Source organism: Hemibagrus wyckioides, linkage group LG15 (assembly GCF_019097595.1).
Source record: "Hemibagrus wyckioides isolate EC202008001 linkage group LG15, SWU_Hwy_1.0, whole genome shotgun sequence".
Taxonomy (NCBI): Eukaryota; Metazoa; Chordata; class Actinopteri; order Siluriformes; family Bagridae; genus Hemibagrus; species Hemibagrus wyckioides.
The window spans coordinates 21,846,603-21,866,058 of record NC_080724.1 but is presented as its reverse complement, the minus strand read 5'-3'; the positions used below and the strand labels follow the sequence as shown (position 1 = coordinate 21,866,058).

Here is a 19,456-nt window from a genome sequence, read left to right as displayed (position 1 = left end):
CTGATTGGTCAGAAGGTGTTGATTGTCTAAGAGCAGTTCTGACAGTAGAGCAAGTTTATAAAAAAATAAATAAGGGTACTTATAATAAATAAGAAGAAAATTAAGTTAAAAAGAGTTCTTTTCTAAGATTGTTGAAGTAAGGATATTTTCCTGCATGATTCTCACCGGTTTTGAGGCAGTTGATGGGGAAGGTGGCCTGAGCGAGAAAGTTCTGGTCATTGAACATGTCGATCTCGTAGACCACGAAGCGCAGGAAGGTGAAGGTGGGGTTATAGACGGTGAAGCGGAACGGCTTGCGGGGCCATGTGGGGTTCAGGCCGTTATCCGCTGCATGATGAGAGAGAGATGAGAACGTGTTGGTGAGAAACAAATCAGAAGGTAATGAGAAACAACACACACACACACACACTCAAAGTTCAACTCCTCACCCTCAGAGTCAGTCTTCTGCTTGGTGCAGTCGTATTCGGCTCCGCAAACCTCAATCTCAATCAGTGGACACACGATGCCCCGCCCATGCTTAGGTAAGTGTCGTGCACCCAACACCTAGTTCACACACACACACACACACACACACACACACTTAATTCCTATTCCTGAAATCTCCAGTTTACACTCTGGCATGTTTAATGATTAATATTATAAACATTATGAATATTTAATTATTTAAATTACTTCTAAGTGGTTTTAAGGCCCTTGGGTGTTTTTTTTATTTTTCATCATAAAACTGAATAGAAATCATTAGAAATAAATAGAATAGAATAAAAAATTCTAGAGTGAGAACAGAAAAACCTGTCAGGAAGTTAAAAGTAAAAAACATTTAATTATTTCATTATGTACAATGAAACAAAACAAGAAATATGAAACAAGAAATGTAAATAATTAAAAACGGTTTAAAGTTTAAACATGCACACGTTATTTATTTATTAATTTTTTTAATATTATTTATTTTATTTAAAAAAATTTTAACTAGTATAATTTACTTATTTAAAAAAAATAAAACCATTTAAAGTTTAAACATGCAATCAATATTTATTCATTAATTATTTATTTAAAAAAAAATATTATTTATTTTTTTTTATCATAAATTATTTATTTAAATTATTTATTTAAAAAAATACAATTTTAAAAAAACTGTTTAAACATGCAATCAATAAATAAATAACTTTTTCTTTAAGATAAGATTTTTTTTCTTTACCTCTATGACCAGTGTAACGAGCTCGACGCTTCTCAGAGTGTGTCTGTCAAAAGGGTCAAAGTTGTCGTCTCTCATGATGGACGGCTGCAGGACGTAACCACTCTTCCCATTCAGCATGAACAGAGCCTGGTTCAACTGCATGGGCTTATCTACAGAGAGAGAGAGACACACAGACAGAGAGAGAGAGAGATGGAGGGAGAGAGAAAGAGAGAGAGGGAGGTCGAGAGAACAGAGAAAGAGAGAGGGAGAGAAATTAACCGGGATGTCCTGACCAATCAGAATGCAGAATTCAGCATAACTAATTATTAATAACATCATTATCTTTCCATTTTAACATCTCCTCTGTTTCTCATCTGAATCCTGGAGTCTTACCTGCGGTCTGAAAGTTGAGCGCAACCAGCTGGCTGCCGCAAAGCCACATGGGTAATGGGTCGTAGTTGGAGGAGTCCAGGCGCTGACCGCGAGGGTAGATCCGCGACAGCTGGAGCCGATTGTACTGCAGGAACTTCTTCCCTTTGACCCGGTTCACATATTTCTCAGCTTTGGTCTCCGGGAACGAGGACATGTCCCTGAAACACGCTCTCTCTGTCCCGATTTCTGTACCACACACACACACACACACACACACACGTTAAAGGTTAGGCCACGCCTCCTCTCTGACAGGATAAGTGTGTGAATGTGCTGTTGAAGCTGCAGTATTTCAGCAAGAGTGTGTGACGGAGCTCTTACTGTCCTCGTCGAACGGAACTGGACGGCAGTACACCACCAGGTCTGAGAGCTCCAGTGCGATCTTCTTCCTCCTCTCCATCATCTTCCCTTCTTCCAGCTGAAGGAAAAGACAACATTGTTATTCATGTGAAGTCTTTACTTAAACACCTCTCTCTCTGCATGTCTCACCATAACTTTCTCTCTCTCTCCATCTCACTGTCTATGTCTCTCTCTAAATGTATCTCTGTAGTTATCACTCACTATCTCTCTCTCTCTCTGACTCTCTTTCTCTCTCTGTTACTCTCCCCTTGTAAGTCTCTGACCTTGGCCTCTGATGTCATGGTGACCTCACGGATTTTCTGCACCCAGTCCTTTAGCTCCTCCTGAGAGCTAGCAGCAACGTCCAGCACAGTGCCTGAACGTGGAGAACCCATGGGGAGTAAAGAGAACACGTGGGGCCGACTGCCTTTCCCATCAGGCCTCACCACTGCAGAGAGAGAGAGAGAGAGAGAGAGAGAGAGTCATTAGAATAATGCTTGGTGTTGATTCTATTAAAATCTGTATGTTACAATATTTTCCACCACATTGCTATTGAATTTTGTATCCTAAATGGCCAGAATTCTGTGTCCTGATTTATCTGATTGGTCAGAAGGTGTTGATTAATTGTCTATAACAGCAGCTGTGACAGGTTTATATTTCTATAGCAACAGCAGGTACACAGGGACGTGTACGTTGCTCTGGATAAGAGCATCTGCCAAATGCCAGAAATGTAAATGTAAAATGTACTGCGAATGCTCCCCTGTGGGGCAGTTTTCTGTAAGGAGGAGTTTCTGTAACATGTGTGGAAGGAGTCTCCAGTATCAGTGTTTAATTATTATCTGTCTAATAAACTGCTGCTAAGTGAGAACAGGGACGTTAAATGTAACTGTAAACATAAAAAAACCAAATGCGTAGTCTTTAATGAATAAAAACAGCATACGTAAATAAAATAAAACACAAAGTGTGTGTGTGTGTGTAGGGTATGTGATATTGTATTTAAAAAAAAAAAAAAAGAGAGAGAGAGAGAAGAATGTCCACTAGAGGGCACATGAGGACGAGGAGTAGAAGTACAAACTCACCGATCTGACAGGAAGACACGTCCACACTTCCTCTCAGGAGATCTCCCAGTGGGCTGTTCTCTGCAGCCTACAGTGTGTGTGTGTGTGTGTGTGTGTGTGTGTGTGTTTTCACAGGACAGAAAACATCAAGATGAGATGAGTCACAGCACATGCCATAAACACTTCATTTGACTGAATTCTTTAACATGACATCACATCGGAAGAGATGAGAGTTAACATTTTACTGAACTGTAAATATTTTCCTATATTCTATCAACATGTGTGTGTGTGTGTGTGTGTGTGTGTGTGTGTGTGTGTGTCACTCACGCCTCTGTCTGGTTCCAGTGCTGTGTGGCTGATCTCTTCAACATAATTAGCTGGAAACCACAGCTGCTTCTTTCCACCATAGTCACCTTTCCACCTGAACACACACACACAGAATCAATATATGTCCTAATATAAAAACCCTCTAACAGTCTGCACCATACATTCAAATAATTTGAGTTTTCGTGAACTGAGAATCTTTAAAAAAAAAAGGGTGACCATATTTAATGGGGGAGGAATAGAAAAAGGACAATGACACAATTTCTAGTTGCATAACAACAAAGTGTTGTTGTTTTTTAACACAAACACATGGGGGATAAAATGTGTGTAAAACAAAGAAACACAAATGTAACGTGTGGGGGGGGGGGTAAACTGTAAATAAAACCACTTTAAAAACTGCACTACACAAAACTGTGCAAGACAACACTATACTACACTATACACTACTACACAATAAAACTACTACAGCATACACAATTCTACACTATACACTACTACACAATAAAACTACTACAGCATACACAATTCTACACTATACACTACTACACAATAAAACTACTACAGCATACACAATTCTACACTATACACTACTACACAATAAAACTACTACAGCATACACAATTCTACACTATACACAATTCTACACTATACACTACTACACAATAAAACTACTACAGCATACACAATTCTACACTATACACTACTACACAATAAAACTACTACAGCATACACAATTCTACACTATACACTAATACAGTTACACTACTACAGTATACACCACTACACTATACACAATTCTACACTATACACTACTACAGTATACACCACTACACTATACACAATTCTACACTATACACTACTACAGTATACACCACTACACTATACACAATTCTACACTATACACTACTACACAATAAAACTACTACAGCATACACAATTCTACACTATACACTACTACACAATAAAACTACTACAGCATACACAATTCTACACTATACACTACTACACAATAAAACTACTACAGCATACACAATTCTACACTATACACAATTCTACACTATACACTACTACACAATAAAACTACTACAGCATACACAATTCTACACTATACACTACTACACAATAAAACTACTACAGCATACACAATTCTACACTATACACTAATACAGTTACACTACTACAGTATACACCACTACACTATACACAATTCTACACTATACACTACTACAGTATACACCACTACACTATACACAATTCTACACTATACACTACTACAGTATACACCACTACACTATACACAATTCTACACTATACACTAATACAGTTTACACTACTACAGTATACACCACTACAGTATACACCACTACACTATACACAATTCTACACTATACACTAATACAGTATACACCACTACACTATACACAATTCTACACTATACACTAATACAGTATACACCACTACACTATACACTACTACAGTATACACCACTACACTATACACAATTCTACACTATACACTACTACAGTATACACCACTACACTATACACAATTCTACACTATACACAATTCTACACTATACACTAATACAGTTTACACTAATACAGTATACACCACTACACTATACACTACTACACTATACACAATTCTACACTATACACTAATACAGTTTACACTAATACAGTATACACCACTACACTATACACTACTACACTATACACTACTACACTATACACAATTCTACACTATACACTAATACAGTTTACACTACTACAGTATAAACAACTACCGAATACACCACTACACTATACACTACTACAGTATACACCACTACACTATACACAATTCTACACTATACACTAATACAGTTTACACTACTACAGTATACACCACTACACTATACACTACTACAGTATACACCACTACACTATACACAATTCTACACTATACACAATTCTACACTATACACTACTACACTATACCCTACAGTATACACTACTACAGTATACACAATTCTACACTATACACTACTGTATACACTACTACAGCATACACCACTACACTATACCCTACAGTATACACCACTACACTATACCCTACAGTATACACCACTACACTATACCCTACAGTATACACCACTACACTATACACCACTACACTATACCCTACAGTATACACAATTCTACACTATACCCTACAGTATACACCACTACAATATACACAATTCTACACTATACACTACTACACTACTGTATACACTACTACAGCATACACCACTACACTATACCCTACACTATACACTACTACACTATACACAATTCTACACTATACACTAATACAGTTTACACTAATACAGTATACACCACTACACTATACACTACTACACTATACACTACTACACTATACACAATTCTACACTATACACTAATACAGTTTACACTACTACAGAATACACCACTACACTATACACAATTCTACACTATACACTACTACAGTATACACAATTCTACACTATACCCTACAGTATACACCACTACACTATACCCTACAGTATACACCACTACACTATACACCACTACACTATACCCTACAGTATACACAATTCTACACTATACCCTACAGTATACACCACTACAATATACACAATTCTACACTATACACTACTACACTACTGTATACACTACTACAGCATACACCACTACACTATACCCTACAGTATACACCACTACACTATACCCTACAGTATACACCACTACAGCATACACAATTCTACACTATACACTACTACAGTATACACAATTCTACACTATACCCTACAGTATACACCACTACACTATACCCTACAGTATACACCACTACACTATACCCTACAGTATACACCACTACACTATACCCTACACTATACACTACTACACTATACACTACTACAGTATACACCACTACACTATACACTACTACACTATACCCTACAGTATACACCACTACACTATACCCTACAGTATACACTACTACACTATACCCTACAGTATACACCACTACACTATACCCTACAGTATACACCACTACACTATACCCTACAGTATACACCACTACACTATACCCTACAGTATACACCACTACACTATACCCTACAGTATACACCACTACACTATACACTACTACAGTATACACCACTACACTATACACTACTACAGTATACACCACTACACTATACACTACTACAGTATACACCACTACACTATACACTACTACAGTATACACCACTACACTATACACTAATACAGTATACACCACTACACTATACACCACTACACTATACACTAATACAGTATACACCACTACACTATACACCACTACACTATACACCACTACACTATACCCTACAGTATACACCACTACACTATACCCTACAGTATACACCACTACACTATACCCTACAGTATACACCACTACACTATACCCTACAGTATACACTACTACACTATACCCTACAGTATACACCACTACACTATACCCTACAGTATACACTACTACACTATACCCTACAGTATACACTACTACACTATACCCTACAGTATACACCACTACACTATACCCTACAGTATACACTACTACACTATACCCTACAGTATACACCACTACACTATACCCTACAGTATACACCACTACACTATACCCTACAGTATACACCACTACAGTATACACAATTCTACACTATACACTACTACACTACTGTATACACTACTACAGTATACACAATTCTACACTATACCCTACAGTATACACAATTCTACACTATACCCTACAGTATACACCACTACACTATACCCTACAGTATACACCACTACACTATACCCTACAGTATACACCACTACACTATACCCTACAGTATACACCACTACACTATACCCTACAGTATACACCACTACACTATACCCTACAGTATACACCACTACACTATACCCTACAGTATACACCACTACACTATACCCTACAGTATACACCACTACACTATACCCTACAGTATACACCACTACACTATACCCTACAGTATACACCACTACACTATACCCTACAGTATACACCACTACACTATACCCTACAGTATACACCACTACAGTATACACAATTCTACACTATACACTACTACACTACTGTATACACTACTACAGTATACACAATTCTACACTATACCCTACAGTATACACAATTCTACACTATACCCTACAGTATACACCACTACACTATACCCTACAGTATACACCACTACACTATACCCTACAGTATACACCACTACACTATACACTACTACAGTATACTATACAATACTACAGGATACCATACTAACTACACTACAATGCTACACAATACACAATACAGTAAGACACTACACAATATTACAGAGAATGTCCATATCCGCGAGAGAAGCTGTGTGTGTGTGTGTGTGCGACTTACCAGCCTCCTTCCTGTTTGTCTACATTCTGAATGATGGCATTTTTACTGAAGGAGAGCTCGTCGTCACGCTGAGCCTTATACTCGAACATTGCTCTCACAGTGCACTGTGTACACACACACACACACACACACACACGTCGTCAGGGTCAGGCTTGTAATTAATGAGACTAAACATCTAGAGAAACTGAAATAAAAAGTTAAATTACCTTAAATGTAGGCATTTGATTGGCTTCCACATAGAACCCTGGGTTCCGTCCTTCATATAGAGAACCATAGTCCGGTTCCTGTACACAGTCGTGTGTAGACAGACACACAGACAGACAGACAAGCAAACACGCAGAGCGAGCACACAGACACGCAGAGGGAGCAGACAGACACGGAGTTGGAGCAGACAGACACAGAGTTGAAGCAGACAGACACAGAGTTGAAGCAGACAGACACAGAGTTGAAGCAGACACGCAGAGGGAGCAGACAGACACGCAGAGGGAGCAGACAGACACGCAGAGGGAGCAGACAGACACGCAGAGGGAGCAGACAGACACGCAGAGGGAGCAGACAGACACGCAGAGGGAGCAGACAGACATGCAGAGGGAGCAGACAGACACGCAGAGGGAGCAGACAGACATGCAGAGGGAGCAGACAGACAGTTAGCAAACAGTAAAACAGAGAGAAAATCTGAGCTTTAGAATCAATAAAGTGTTTGTTTAAAAGTAAACAAAGCATGCACAGTGACGCTCACCTATGAAATGGAGTGCATGTGTGTGTGTGTGTGTGTGTGTGTGTGTGTGTGTGTGTGTGTGTTACTCACAGCAGTGCCGATCTTCTCCAGTGTCTCCTCGTTGATGGGGTAACGCAGCTTCATCTTGCGGTACAGCGGGTGTTTCTCATAGTAACTGATCAAATCCACTAAACTGTCAAACTCTGAAGTACCGAGAACAACCGTCTGTCCCTCCTGCTGCACCCGACAGTGTTTAATCTTCCCCTCAGCTCTGAGAGACATACACACGGGGAGAGGGGGAGAGAGAGAGAGATGCTCTTTAATAAGATGATAAAGAATGACAGAGAAGGAAGCAGAGAAAGAGAGCAGAAGTTACCGAAAGGAGATGGCATAGGAATTTATCTCCGTCCTTTTCCTCACGAGGAAGGCTCCGTCACGTGGTACCCGCATCAGCATGTTCTCCGCCTGGCTCCGGGTCAGACACGCGTGATACCACCTAAAAAAAAAAAAAACACAACCAGTAAACACACTGGGTATAGGGGAGTGATTGTCAGCATGCTACATGCTAATAACATGTGTGTGTGTGTGTGTGGGTGAGAGACAGAGAGAGAGAGAGAGAGAGAGAAACAATAGTTTACAAAAAAAACTTTAATATTTAATTAGAATGAGGCATTTAAAAAAATCCTGCTTAAAAATATATATTTTTTCATCTGTCAGGGACTGAGGTTAGTCTACTCAACCTCGTCGTGTGAAACTAATCCCAGTGTACAGAGTTTCAGACTCACTCTTTGCTCTCGTGGGCGTTGGTCTGAGGCACAGGCTCTGTCAGCTTCATCTCAAACTCATTGCACCGCAGCGCCACCTGCTGATAGTGTGTGATGAGGGCGAAGAGTGTGTCGAACACCAGGTTGTCCGTCAGGTAGAATTTGGGGCTGCCGGCTTCCTGGCGAGAGTGAATCCTACAGTGCTGAACACGACCTGAACGCCTGTGGAACACACACACACACACACACATTCGAGTAAGCCACATTCCCCATTTTGCAAAAAAAAAAGAATCTACAGCTTTAATATGAGTCAAACTAGGATGCGAGTTACTGTATCAACTTCCTGTCAGTTTGAATAAGTCTGTCCATGCTGCTGACCTCCCTCATGAACAAGGTGTGTCCACTCACAGACCTGCTGCACTGAGCTAACAACCGGCTCACTGTGGTAACTATAATCTTATTGTTAACTGAGCCTCATGTCTATTCATTTATGCCCCTGATCTGCTGCCTTGTGACATCCTGATCGGATATTTGCATAAATGAAGAGATGTACAGGGGTTCCTAATAAATTGGCTGGTGAGTGTACGCATCCACTGCAGCCCAGAGAGACTCCATCAGAGTCAGGCCAGAGTCATTAGAAACAGATGGTTGCTAGGTTGTTGCTCAGAAGTTGCTACCAATATCCGTGTGGTTACTTGGGTGTTGCTAATAGGTCGCTATGGTATCCTAGATGGTCGTTAGGGTGTTGTTCAACAGTTGCTGCCAAATTCCACGTGTTACTCGTGGGTTGCTATGGAACTCCAGGTGATCCCTAAGATATGACTGAGGGGATCACTATGCTATTTCAGATGGTTGCTAGGGTGTTTCTAGACAGTTGCTATGGTATTCCAGATGGTTGCTAGGGTGTTTCTAGGCAGTTGCTGTGGTATTCCAGATGGTTGCTAGGGTGTTTCTAGGCAGTTGCTGTGGTATTCCAGATGGTTGCTAGGGTGTTTCTAGGCAGTTGCTGTGGCATTCCAGATGGTTGCTAGGGTGTTTCTAGGCAGTTGCTATGGTATTCCAGATGGTTGCTAGGGTGTTGCTAGGCAGTTGCTCTGGTATTCCAGAAGGTTGCTAGGGTGTTGCTAGGCAGTTTCTATGGTATTCCAGAAGGTTGCTAGGGTGTTGCTAGGCAGTTTCTATGGTATTCCAGAAGGTTCCTACGGTGTTTCTAGGCAGTTTCTATGGTATTGCTGATGGTTGCTAGGGTGTTGCTTGGTGGTGAGGATAGTAGTCCAGGCGGTTGGTAGGTGGTTTCTAGGGTATTACAGATTGTTGCTAAGGTGTTTCTAGGCAGTTGCTATGAAATTCCAGGTACTCGACCACCGCCTTTAGACAGATGCAATGGCTGACCTACGCAGTTCGGATTAAAAGGAAGACACTTCATTCCTGGCTGAACTCTTCCTTTAACAGTCAGATCTGAAATCTTACCAGAAAGATAATGTGTAGTCTCCAACAAACGTCTCGCTCTCCCGCACCAGGAAGGATCCGTCCGGAGCGCCGGTCTCCAGGCAGTACTCCGATAGGAGACGCTCTGCGATCTGGCGGCCATCTCGACCCGCGCCCAGTTTCCCGTGGAACCACTTCTCGCTCACATGCTGATCCATGCCATTCCCAACCTGGAAAAACATGATAGAGCGATCACACAGGTCAGAACCAGCAGCTTCACAAATCTCCAGAGGTTTCCAGTTTGTTTCGTCTGATAATAATCATGTTCATATAATTCCAAGGACTTGGAATTGGCATTTATTTTGGCATTTTAAAAGGTTCTTTCTGATCATTGTGTGAAGTTACAGCATTAACTGTAACTATAAACAGATAAGAAGTACATCATATTATCCTTCACCTTACTGTCGATTCTCATTTCATACCATCACTACACAGACGAGGATATTTTCAGAAGTTTGCTCACCTCACGGTGTTCCTCCTCATCCTCGTTGCCTTGGTTACTGGTGGTTTCCTCCGAGTAGTAGATCTTACTGCTTGTCAGGACGAAAAAGTGTGGGTACCACTCCTACACCGAAAAGTCAAGAGCTGTTAGACACTTCCACACTCTAAGCAAATAAAAAGTTTCCCAAATGCTTAGTGTGGAATAAAGAGTCAAAGATGTTCTTACGTGGTTGATGGGGTCCTCCAGGAACAAGATACCATTCTTGATGGAGTTGCTGATGTCATTCTCTGAGTATGGAGTGGACGTGGAAACCTCTTCATATGCACTTCCTTCTGCTAACTTCTTGTGCTGTTAGCGTGAGCATAAAGCGACATTATTAAAGGGACAAAGAGGAATCAAAAACAGGAAGCAATTTTGTGGTTAACACCAAAGACCAGATACCTCAATAAAAGTACCACTGAACACATTGAACATGCTAGAGGAGTTAAAATGTACTGCAGTGTTTCACTGTTACTGATTTTAAAAGAGTCACACATTTAAACGTTAAAGCATATGTTTAGGGTGTTGCTAGGTGGTTGATATGAAACTACAGGTGGTTGTTAAGGTGTTACAATGCGGTAGCAACTGCCTTTCAGGTGTTTACTTGGGTGCTGCTAGAGGGTTGCTATGCTATTCTAGGTGGTATTATAGATGGTTTCTAAGATGTTGCTAGGTGGCTGCTATTGATTTCCACATGGGTACTTGGATGATGGGGGATGTGGTAGCTTATTGGTTAAAGCATTGGACTAATGCTCAGAAGGTTGCGAGTTTGTATCCCACATCCACCAAGCTACCACTGCTGGGCGCTTGAGCAACACCCTTAACCCTCAATTGCTCAGTTGTATAAAAAAATAAGATAAAAAATGTAAGTCGCTCTGGATAAGGGTGTCTGCCAAATGACAGAAATGTAAATGTAATGTTAATGATGCTAGTGGGTTGCTGTGGTATTCCAGGTGGTTGCTAGGGTGTCACTTGGTGGTGGTGATGGTACTCCTGGTGGTTGCTATGGTATTACAGATGGTTTCTAATGTGTTTTAGCTGCTATGGATTTCCACATGGTTACTTGGATGATGCTAGTGGGTTGCTATGGTATTCCAGGTGGTTGCTAGGATGTTGCATAGTGGTGGGAATGGTTCTCCTGGTGGTTGTTATGGTATTACAGATGGTTTCTAAGACGTTGCTAGGTAGCTGCTATGGATTTCCACATGGTTACCTGGATTATGCTTTTTGTGTTGCTGTGGTTTTCCAGGTGGATGCAAGTATACCAGCATACCAGGTGGTCATTCGGGAGTGTAATGGGGGTTGCTAAACTGTTGCAAGGTGGCTGCTATTAATTCCTAGATGGTTGCTATGGTATTGCAGGTGGTCAATAGGGTGTTGCTAGTAGGTTCCTATGTTATTCCAGTGGTTGCTAGCGTGTCTCTAGATGTTTTCTCGGGTGTTTCTGTATTCCCCATAATCCCCTCCTCAGAGCCGAATGACCCGTGAGCCCTCACCTTAATCAGAATCTTCCTCTTGAGCTGATTGGGTGATGGAAGTCCGTCTGCAGAAATGTCCACTGCTTTAGTCAGGAGCATCTCACCGAAGGCCTTCTTAAAGAACATGGCCATGTTCCTCTGCTGTACAATGCTGCAGTGGTCCTCGATGGAGAGGATTATGGGAAATCTATGAAGCAAAAAAAACACCACAAAATCAAAATCATCATCAGTCTGTTTAAATCTACAGACCAAAAAAATATTCGTTTGTCACCATGGTAACGACGATATTTGCTTGAACTTTGCTTTATCGTGACCTTGGAATCAACCGATGTATGAGAGTTTTGAAATTCTGAATATTTTATTGACTTTGTGTAATGATAAAAAATTTATTTTTGTTTAAAAATATTATTGGAGAATTTATTTCACATTCAACAGTTCATTTTTTTTTAACACACAATTAACACACATGTAATATCTCCCCCTGCTGGATTGTAATCTGAACTGCAGAATACTTAAAATACTTAGAATACCAAAAATACTTAAAATCCTGATTAAATACGGATCGTAAACATAAAATATTTGGAGAAATATCTTCTGCTTTTTATTTCCTGACAATCTTTAAAAATGGGAACAAAGTTGCTTACATTTAAAATAAACAGTTTAATGGAACACACTCAGTCTTTCTCTCACTCTCACACTCGGCACACTTGTAATTACTCTCACACGGCATGCTCGCGCTCACACTCGGCACACTCGCTCTCTCACTCGCACACTTGTAATTACTCTCACACGGCATGCTCGCGCTCACACTCGGCACACTCGCTCTCACACTTGTAATTACTCTCACACGGCATGCTCGCGCTCACACTCGGCACACTCGCACACTTGTAATTACTCTCACACGGCATGCTCGCGCTCACACTCGGCACACTCGCTCTCACACGGCATGCTCGCGCTCACACTCGGCACACTCGTAATCACACTCTCACACAGCACACTCGCACTCACACGGCACATTCTCTCGCACTTTCACACGGTACGCTTGCTCTCACTCACACGGTACACTTTCTCTCACACTCGCACACATAGTACACTCGCTCTCACACGACACACAGTACACTTGCTCTCACACACGACACACTCGCGCTTTCACATGGCACACTCACACTCTCACTCACACATGGTACACTTGTGCACACACGACACACTCACTCTCACATGGGACACTCGTTCTCACACACGACACACTCAATTTCACACTCACACATGGTGCACTCACTCTCACACTCTCATCCACACTTGCGCTCATGCTCTCACACGGCACACTCTCATCCACACTCACACATACAACTGTGCATCAGCGCATTAATACAGCATGGACACTCACTCGGACGTGACGAACGCGTGCTCTTTGATGGTAGTGAGAACGTCACAGAACTTGATCTTGGTGGTGAGTGTGTGACCGTGATAGATGACCGGCATCCCATCAGGACCGTCCCAGCAGTCCACTGCAACACACACAGTCACATCTGTCATTTAATCAGTTTTCATAAAACACAGTATTTCATTTTATTTATGTAATAACTCCATATTGAATGCTTCACATGCATTCATGTACCAAGTAACTCATCTATTTAACCAAGTTAAATGTGAATAAATATTCTACTGAAGAATAATCCTGGAGAATGAGAATTGCTTTTATCGTACTATTTTAAAATATTTACAGTAAAATTATCATCTTGAACTTTATGTGATGAATTCTACAAAGTTCTGAGGAGTTCAGAAAGCAGATTTCTTTCTTTATTTACAGATTTCTGATCAATTAAATCCTCAGCTTAGACACAGTTTGAACATGTTACTGTGTGTGTGTGTGTGTGTTTACGAAGGTTTGATCTGACTGTTTTCTATCTATTTTAGATTCATACCTTCAAAAACTTACCTACTTATCAATTTATTAATTTCTTTTCAGACGACTGATATAACCGCAGCTTTTGCTCAACATTTATTGTTTTTAAATGTGCTTCATGAACAAAAAGACCTCAAAATATGACTGCCACAGACCATATGTTCTGTTCAAGAGGTTTAAAATAATTTTATAGAACTCTGTTGGTTTATCAGTATATTAGTCAGCTGATTTATTAGTTGTTAGTACAGAACAATGGATTTAGAGCATGAACTGCTAGAAAAAGCTTCATTTTCTCTCCAGCATTGTGTGTGTGTGTGTGTGTGTGTGTGTGTGTGTGCGCTCACACTCGATGCATCTGCAGCCCATCCTCAGGCAGCGGGCGTACGCCTCCAGAGATGACTCGCTGGAAAACTGGTCTCCCGTCAGGTAGCTAAAAACAGACACTTGCGTCAGGGCCAGGAAATGTGCGTGCTGTAGTAAAATGCTCTCCCGCACACCTACAGCTCTCTCTCTCTCTCTCTCTCTCTCTATCAGCGCCTGCAGGCTTCTGTTTACACAACAATCTGCGCTTTGTCACACTAAATCCAGCTCCGCTGAGAGCCGACCTACAGCTCACTTAAAGGCCTCGCTTATCTGGGGTGTACATACTTTTAAGAAAACCCACATGTTCAGGTCTTGCGGCTCTGAAGGCATTGTTCTAAAACTAAAGGTGGTGTGACTTTAACACCTCTGAGCGCTCAATAGGAGGAAAGAGGCTAATTTTAGCTCTTTTCACTTCAGCTCTTTAGCAAGCATGTACATACCCGCTGTACACACACACACACTCTGGACACGGGGTTTAGACATTTTCTAATCTCTAGAACAGAAAAAACATAAAGAACAGGATTTCACAGCGTTTTAAAAGTGAAAAGGGAGAAAATCAAATGTGAAGTTTTAATATTTACAATAGCACTTTCAGCATCAGCCTCTGTCTTGTTACCCGAGGTAGAAGAACCTTATGTAAAAGACCCTGAGGTAAAAGCATTTGTGGTTGAAGAAGCCAAGGTTAAACATTACTTGAAGTAAAAGATCTTGTGGTAAAAGACCCTTGTGTAAAGGAACCTGAGGTAAAAAAAGAAATTTCTATAAAGGATCCAGAGGTAAAAGGACTTTTGGTAAACGAACCTTGAGGTAAAAGAATCCAAGGTGAAAGAATATGAGGTAAAAGTATCTTATGTACAGGAACCTCAGGTAAAATGCACTTGTGGTTGAAGAACCCAAAGGTTAAAAAAAGGTCAAAGTATCGGAGGTAAAATTAGCTGAGGTAAAAGAAGCTTATCTAAAGGATCCTTCAGTAAAGGTACTTGTGGTAAAAGAACCTTGAGGTAAAGGACCCAAGGTAAAACAACCTTATGTACAGGAACCTGAGGTATAAACACTTGTGGTTGAAAACCCAAGGTTTTTTTAAAAAAAAAAAAAAAACACTTGAAGTAAAAGAACTTGTAGTAAAAGAACCTTGTCTGAAGAAACCTGAGGTAAAAGAAACTAATGTAAATGAACCTGAGGTAAAATCACTTGTAGTTGAAGAACCCGAGGTTAAAAACATTTGAGGTAAAAGGACTTGTGGTAAAAGAACCATGATGTAAAAGGACCCAAGGTCAAAGTATCTGAGGTAAAACAAATCTTAAGTACATATCGTACATATTTGATGCATTTATTTTATTTTTTTGTTTTTTATTCTATTTCTAATTACTGCAGAACCGATCAAAGCTCCACCATCCAGCTGAGACTTCAGGGTTTCTGTACAGCTGATAAAGCTGTTACGCTTCCTGTACTCTCCTTTTTGTGTCTTTTTCTTTTTTTATTCGGAAAGTTCTAGATAATTAACAAATGGAACTGGAAAAAGATTAAGCAAGCAGATCAGTGAATTCAGAATCAGACAGAACAAAAAGAAAAGATGTTTAAGATGTTTAAAGATGAATTGAAAGGTGATAAAATGAGAACCAGCAGCTGATGACCGACAACAGAAGGGTCAGAGAACTGGAAACGCTGAGTACTACTGAGGAACTGGTTCTGCGGATTATGGAGTCAGCAGATGTTCTTCACATCATGATGCTGGTCATACTGGTGAAGAGCAGTAAATAATTTCCATCTGAAAACCACTGATTGAGCATGCTACGTTTACTTTAGCAGAAACGACACCTCAGCCAGACCACGAGAGAAACAAGTGATGCAAAAGAGCACACGCTCTATTGCTCCACTTTTCTCTCGCTTACAGTCACTGCTTCTTTTCTCAGGTGCAGGGAAACAAGGATGTGGTTTAGATTTATCAATACCACCATCATCAATACCATCATCATCATTACCACCACCACAATAAACATCACCACCATCAAAATCATCATCCTCATCACCAGCATCATCATTACCATCACCACCACCATCACCATCAACAACATTATCACCACCACCGTCATCTCAATCACCACCACAACATTATCCCCATCATCATTTTCCCCATCTTCATCACCACCACAACATTATCCCCATCAACATTATCCCCATCATCATCATTATCCCCATCTTCATCACCACCACAACATTATCCCCATCATCATCATTATCCCCATCTTCATCACCACCACATTATCCCCATCAACATTATACCCATCATCATCTCCATCACCACCATCATCTCAATCACCACCACATCATCCCCATCAACATTATAACCATCAACATTATCCCCATCATCTCCATCACCACCATCAACATTATCCCCATCATCTCCATCACCACCATCAACATTATCCCCATCATCTCCATCACCACCATCAACATCCTCACCACCACCTTCATTATCATCATCACCACCATCAACATTATCACCATCTCCATCATCACCACCACCACCACCACCATCATCATCAGGATTTAAGATGTTCCTTTATAAATGAGGGAAAATCTGATCAATTAATAAATAATTAACATTTTGATTATTGCTCATTAGCAGTGTGACGAAGCAGAGTTACTGTCTTTGATTCCTCTTACAGTACAGTGACGGAACAACATCGACCATTAACAAAGAATCAATTATTTTTTATCCATTTACAGTTACATTTAATGTCGTGGAAACAAGTTCATGAAACAGAATAACACAGGAAAAAAACACAGCATTTCATGTTGCCGAAACTGAAGACTCCTTCCATAAGCATTAAACAAACATGCTGCTAATTAAGGGAAACATCACCATAGCAACTGCCACACAAGTTTGATTTATCCAGTTAACCACACAGTCCTGTGAAGAAGTGTCAACAACAACCACAAGTGTGTGTGTGTGTGTGTGTGTGTGTGTTTTAATGCTTACGTATTATGTGAGGAGGAAATCCAGTAGTGCGACAGAGGATTGTTCATGTCCTCAGGACGCACGTGGTCCAGTGTGGAATCCCAGATGGAGTTCTCCTTGGAGAACAGGTACGTGAGGAACTGAGGAGAGACGAGGAGATGGAGAGAGGACGTGAAGACACCACAAACAAAAATACTGAAAAGTGTTCAATCAGACTGATGTCCAGTGTCTCAGAGATAAGAAGAAGAAGAAAAAAAAAGCACTGTGAGACATTTTAATCTGGAACAAAACACACTATAGTTTAATTTCTTAAAAGCCATTTATTTATTTACTTATTTGTTTCTTTCTATCTTTCTTTCATTATTTTTTCTCTTTCATTCTTTCTTTCCTTACTTATTTCTTAATTTATTGACTTAATTATTTATTTATTAGTTTTTCTTTCTTTCTTTCTCTTATTTATTTCTCTCTTTCTTAATATATTTATTTGCTTGCTTACTTGTTTATTTATTTACATAACTTAATTGTTTACAAATTAAAACATTTAACTACAACTTAAATATAACAATTTATTTACATATAAATTATTTACTTCATGAATTAAATATATTATTTATAATATTATATATAGTATAAATAATACTACCTACTTATTTACTTTATTTACTTCATTAATTTCCTTACCCTTTGACTTATACATTAATACATTTTATATATTTATATAATTGACTTAATTTCTCACATTTGTTCACCAATTCGTTTACTTTACTGATTTTATTTTCTGCTTTCTGCTCGATCACTTGGTTTATTTTAATCAGTAAACACCACAAACGTAACCGGAACTACTTTTTTTTTTTTTTAAAGAGTATATGAGCGTATTTTCTCAGGCGGTGCGCTCCGACTCTGTCAGGGTTTAAGTTTAAATTCTGTAAATCGAACAGTGTAAAATATTGCTGCATATATTTAGTGGCTTATTAATCAGTATCAGCGCTAAGGTTTAGCCAGATATAGCATCAAACCTTATTTACATTTTAGCAGAGATGCAACGTTCATCTTAGCATCGCTTGCTAGAACCCTAAGCCTGATTCAGACCGAAAGGCTTTGTGGAGGAAACTTCAGAAGTTCAAAAGCCCGAGTGTACAAGAGTGAAACACTTGTGGTCCAAAGCTTCTGCAATCTGTCAAAGATTCTGTTAGCTAATACGGCAAACTTGCACTTAACTACACTTAACCACACTTCTCGGAGACGTCTGATACACTTTGCGTAAACATAAAGCGCTCGCTCGCGGACGATATTAGAACGATGAAGATAAGCTACGAATTGAGGCCAGCATTAGCGAACGAGAGAACCACAAAACCTCAGTAAAGAACACGCTGTGTGTTGGAGCGGTGTGTTGAAGCAAACACCACCCTCAGAGCCGAGGTGCACAACCTCAATCACCACTACACACTAACATCCAGAATCACAACACTGTCAGTCCACCTGCAGGAAACACACAACACTGCTGAGTGATGAATCTCTCA

At 40.1% G+C, this 19,456-nt stretch overlaps 1 protein-coding gene across 3 annotated transcripts in view; it reads right to left on the bottom strand.

The window, feature by feature from the left end:
- Positions 1 to 19,456, bottom strand: part of plcg1 (phospholipase C, gamma 1) — a 61,761-nt gene that overhangs the window by 2,771 nt on the left and 39,534 nt on the right. For all 3 annotated transcript variants that reach the window (XM_058409979.1, XM_058409978.1, XM_058409977.1), the window contains 20 exons: positions 17,958 to 18,076; positions 14,956 to 15,041; positions 14,093 to 14,213; positions 12,724 to 12,892; positions 11,414 to 11,536; positions 11,210 to 11,311; positions 10,729 to 10,916; positions 9,280 to 9,480; positions 8,871 to 8,990; positions 8,585 to 8,765; positions 7,983 to 8,060; positions 7,777 to 7,880; positions 3,328 to 3,421; positions 3,022 to 3,088; positions 2,227 to 2,390; positions 1,925 to 2,021; positions 1,568 to 1,792; positions 1,196 to 1,344; positions 429 to 543; positions 166 to 327 (listed from right to left, as the gene is read on the bottom strand). In XM_058409979.1, the coding sequence (XP_058265962.1) occupies positions 166 to 327; positions 429 to 543; positions 1,196 to 1,344; positions 1,568 to 1,792; positions 1,925 to 2,021; positions 2,227 to 2,390; positions 3,022 to 3,088; positions 3,328 to 3,421; positions 7,777 to 7,880; positions 7,983 to 8,060; positions 8,585 to 8,765; positions 8,871 to 8,990; positions 9,280 to 9,480; positions 10,729 to 10,916; positions 11,210 to 11,311; positions 11,414 to 11,536; positions 12,724 to 12,892; positions 14,093 to 14,213; positions 14,956 to 15,041; positions 17,958 to 18,076 (2,665 nt within the window). The remainder of the gene's footprint in view (positions 1 to 165; positions 328 to 428; positions 544 to 1,195; positions 1,345 to 1,567; positions 1,793 to 1,924; positions 2,022 to 2,226; positions 2,391 to 3,021; positions 3,089 to 3,327; positions 3,422 to 7,776; positions 7,881 to 7,982; positions 8,061 to 8,584; positions 8,766 to 8,870; positions 8,991 to 9,279; positions 9,481 to 10,728; positions 10,917 to 11,209; positions 11,312 to 11,413; positions 11,537 to 12,723; positions 12,893 to 14,092; positions 14,214 to 14,955; positions 15,042 to 17,957; positions 18,077 to 19,456) is intronic.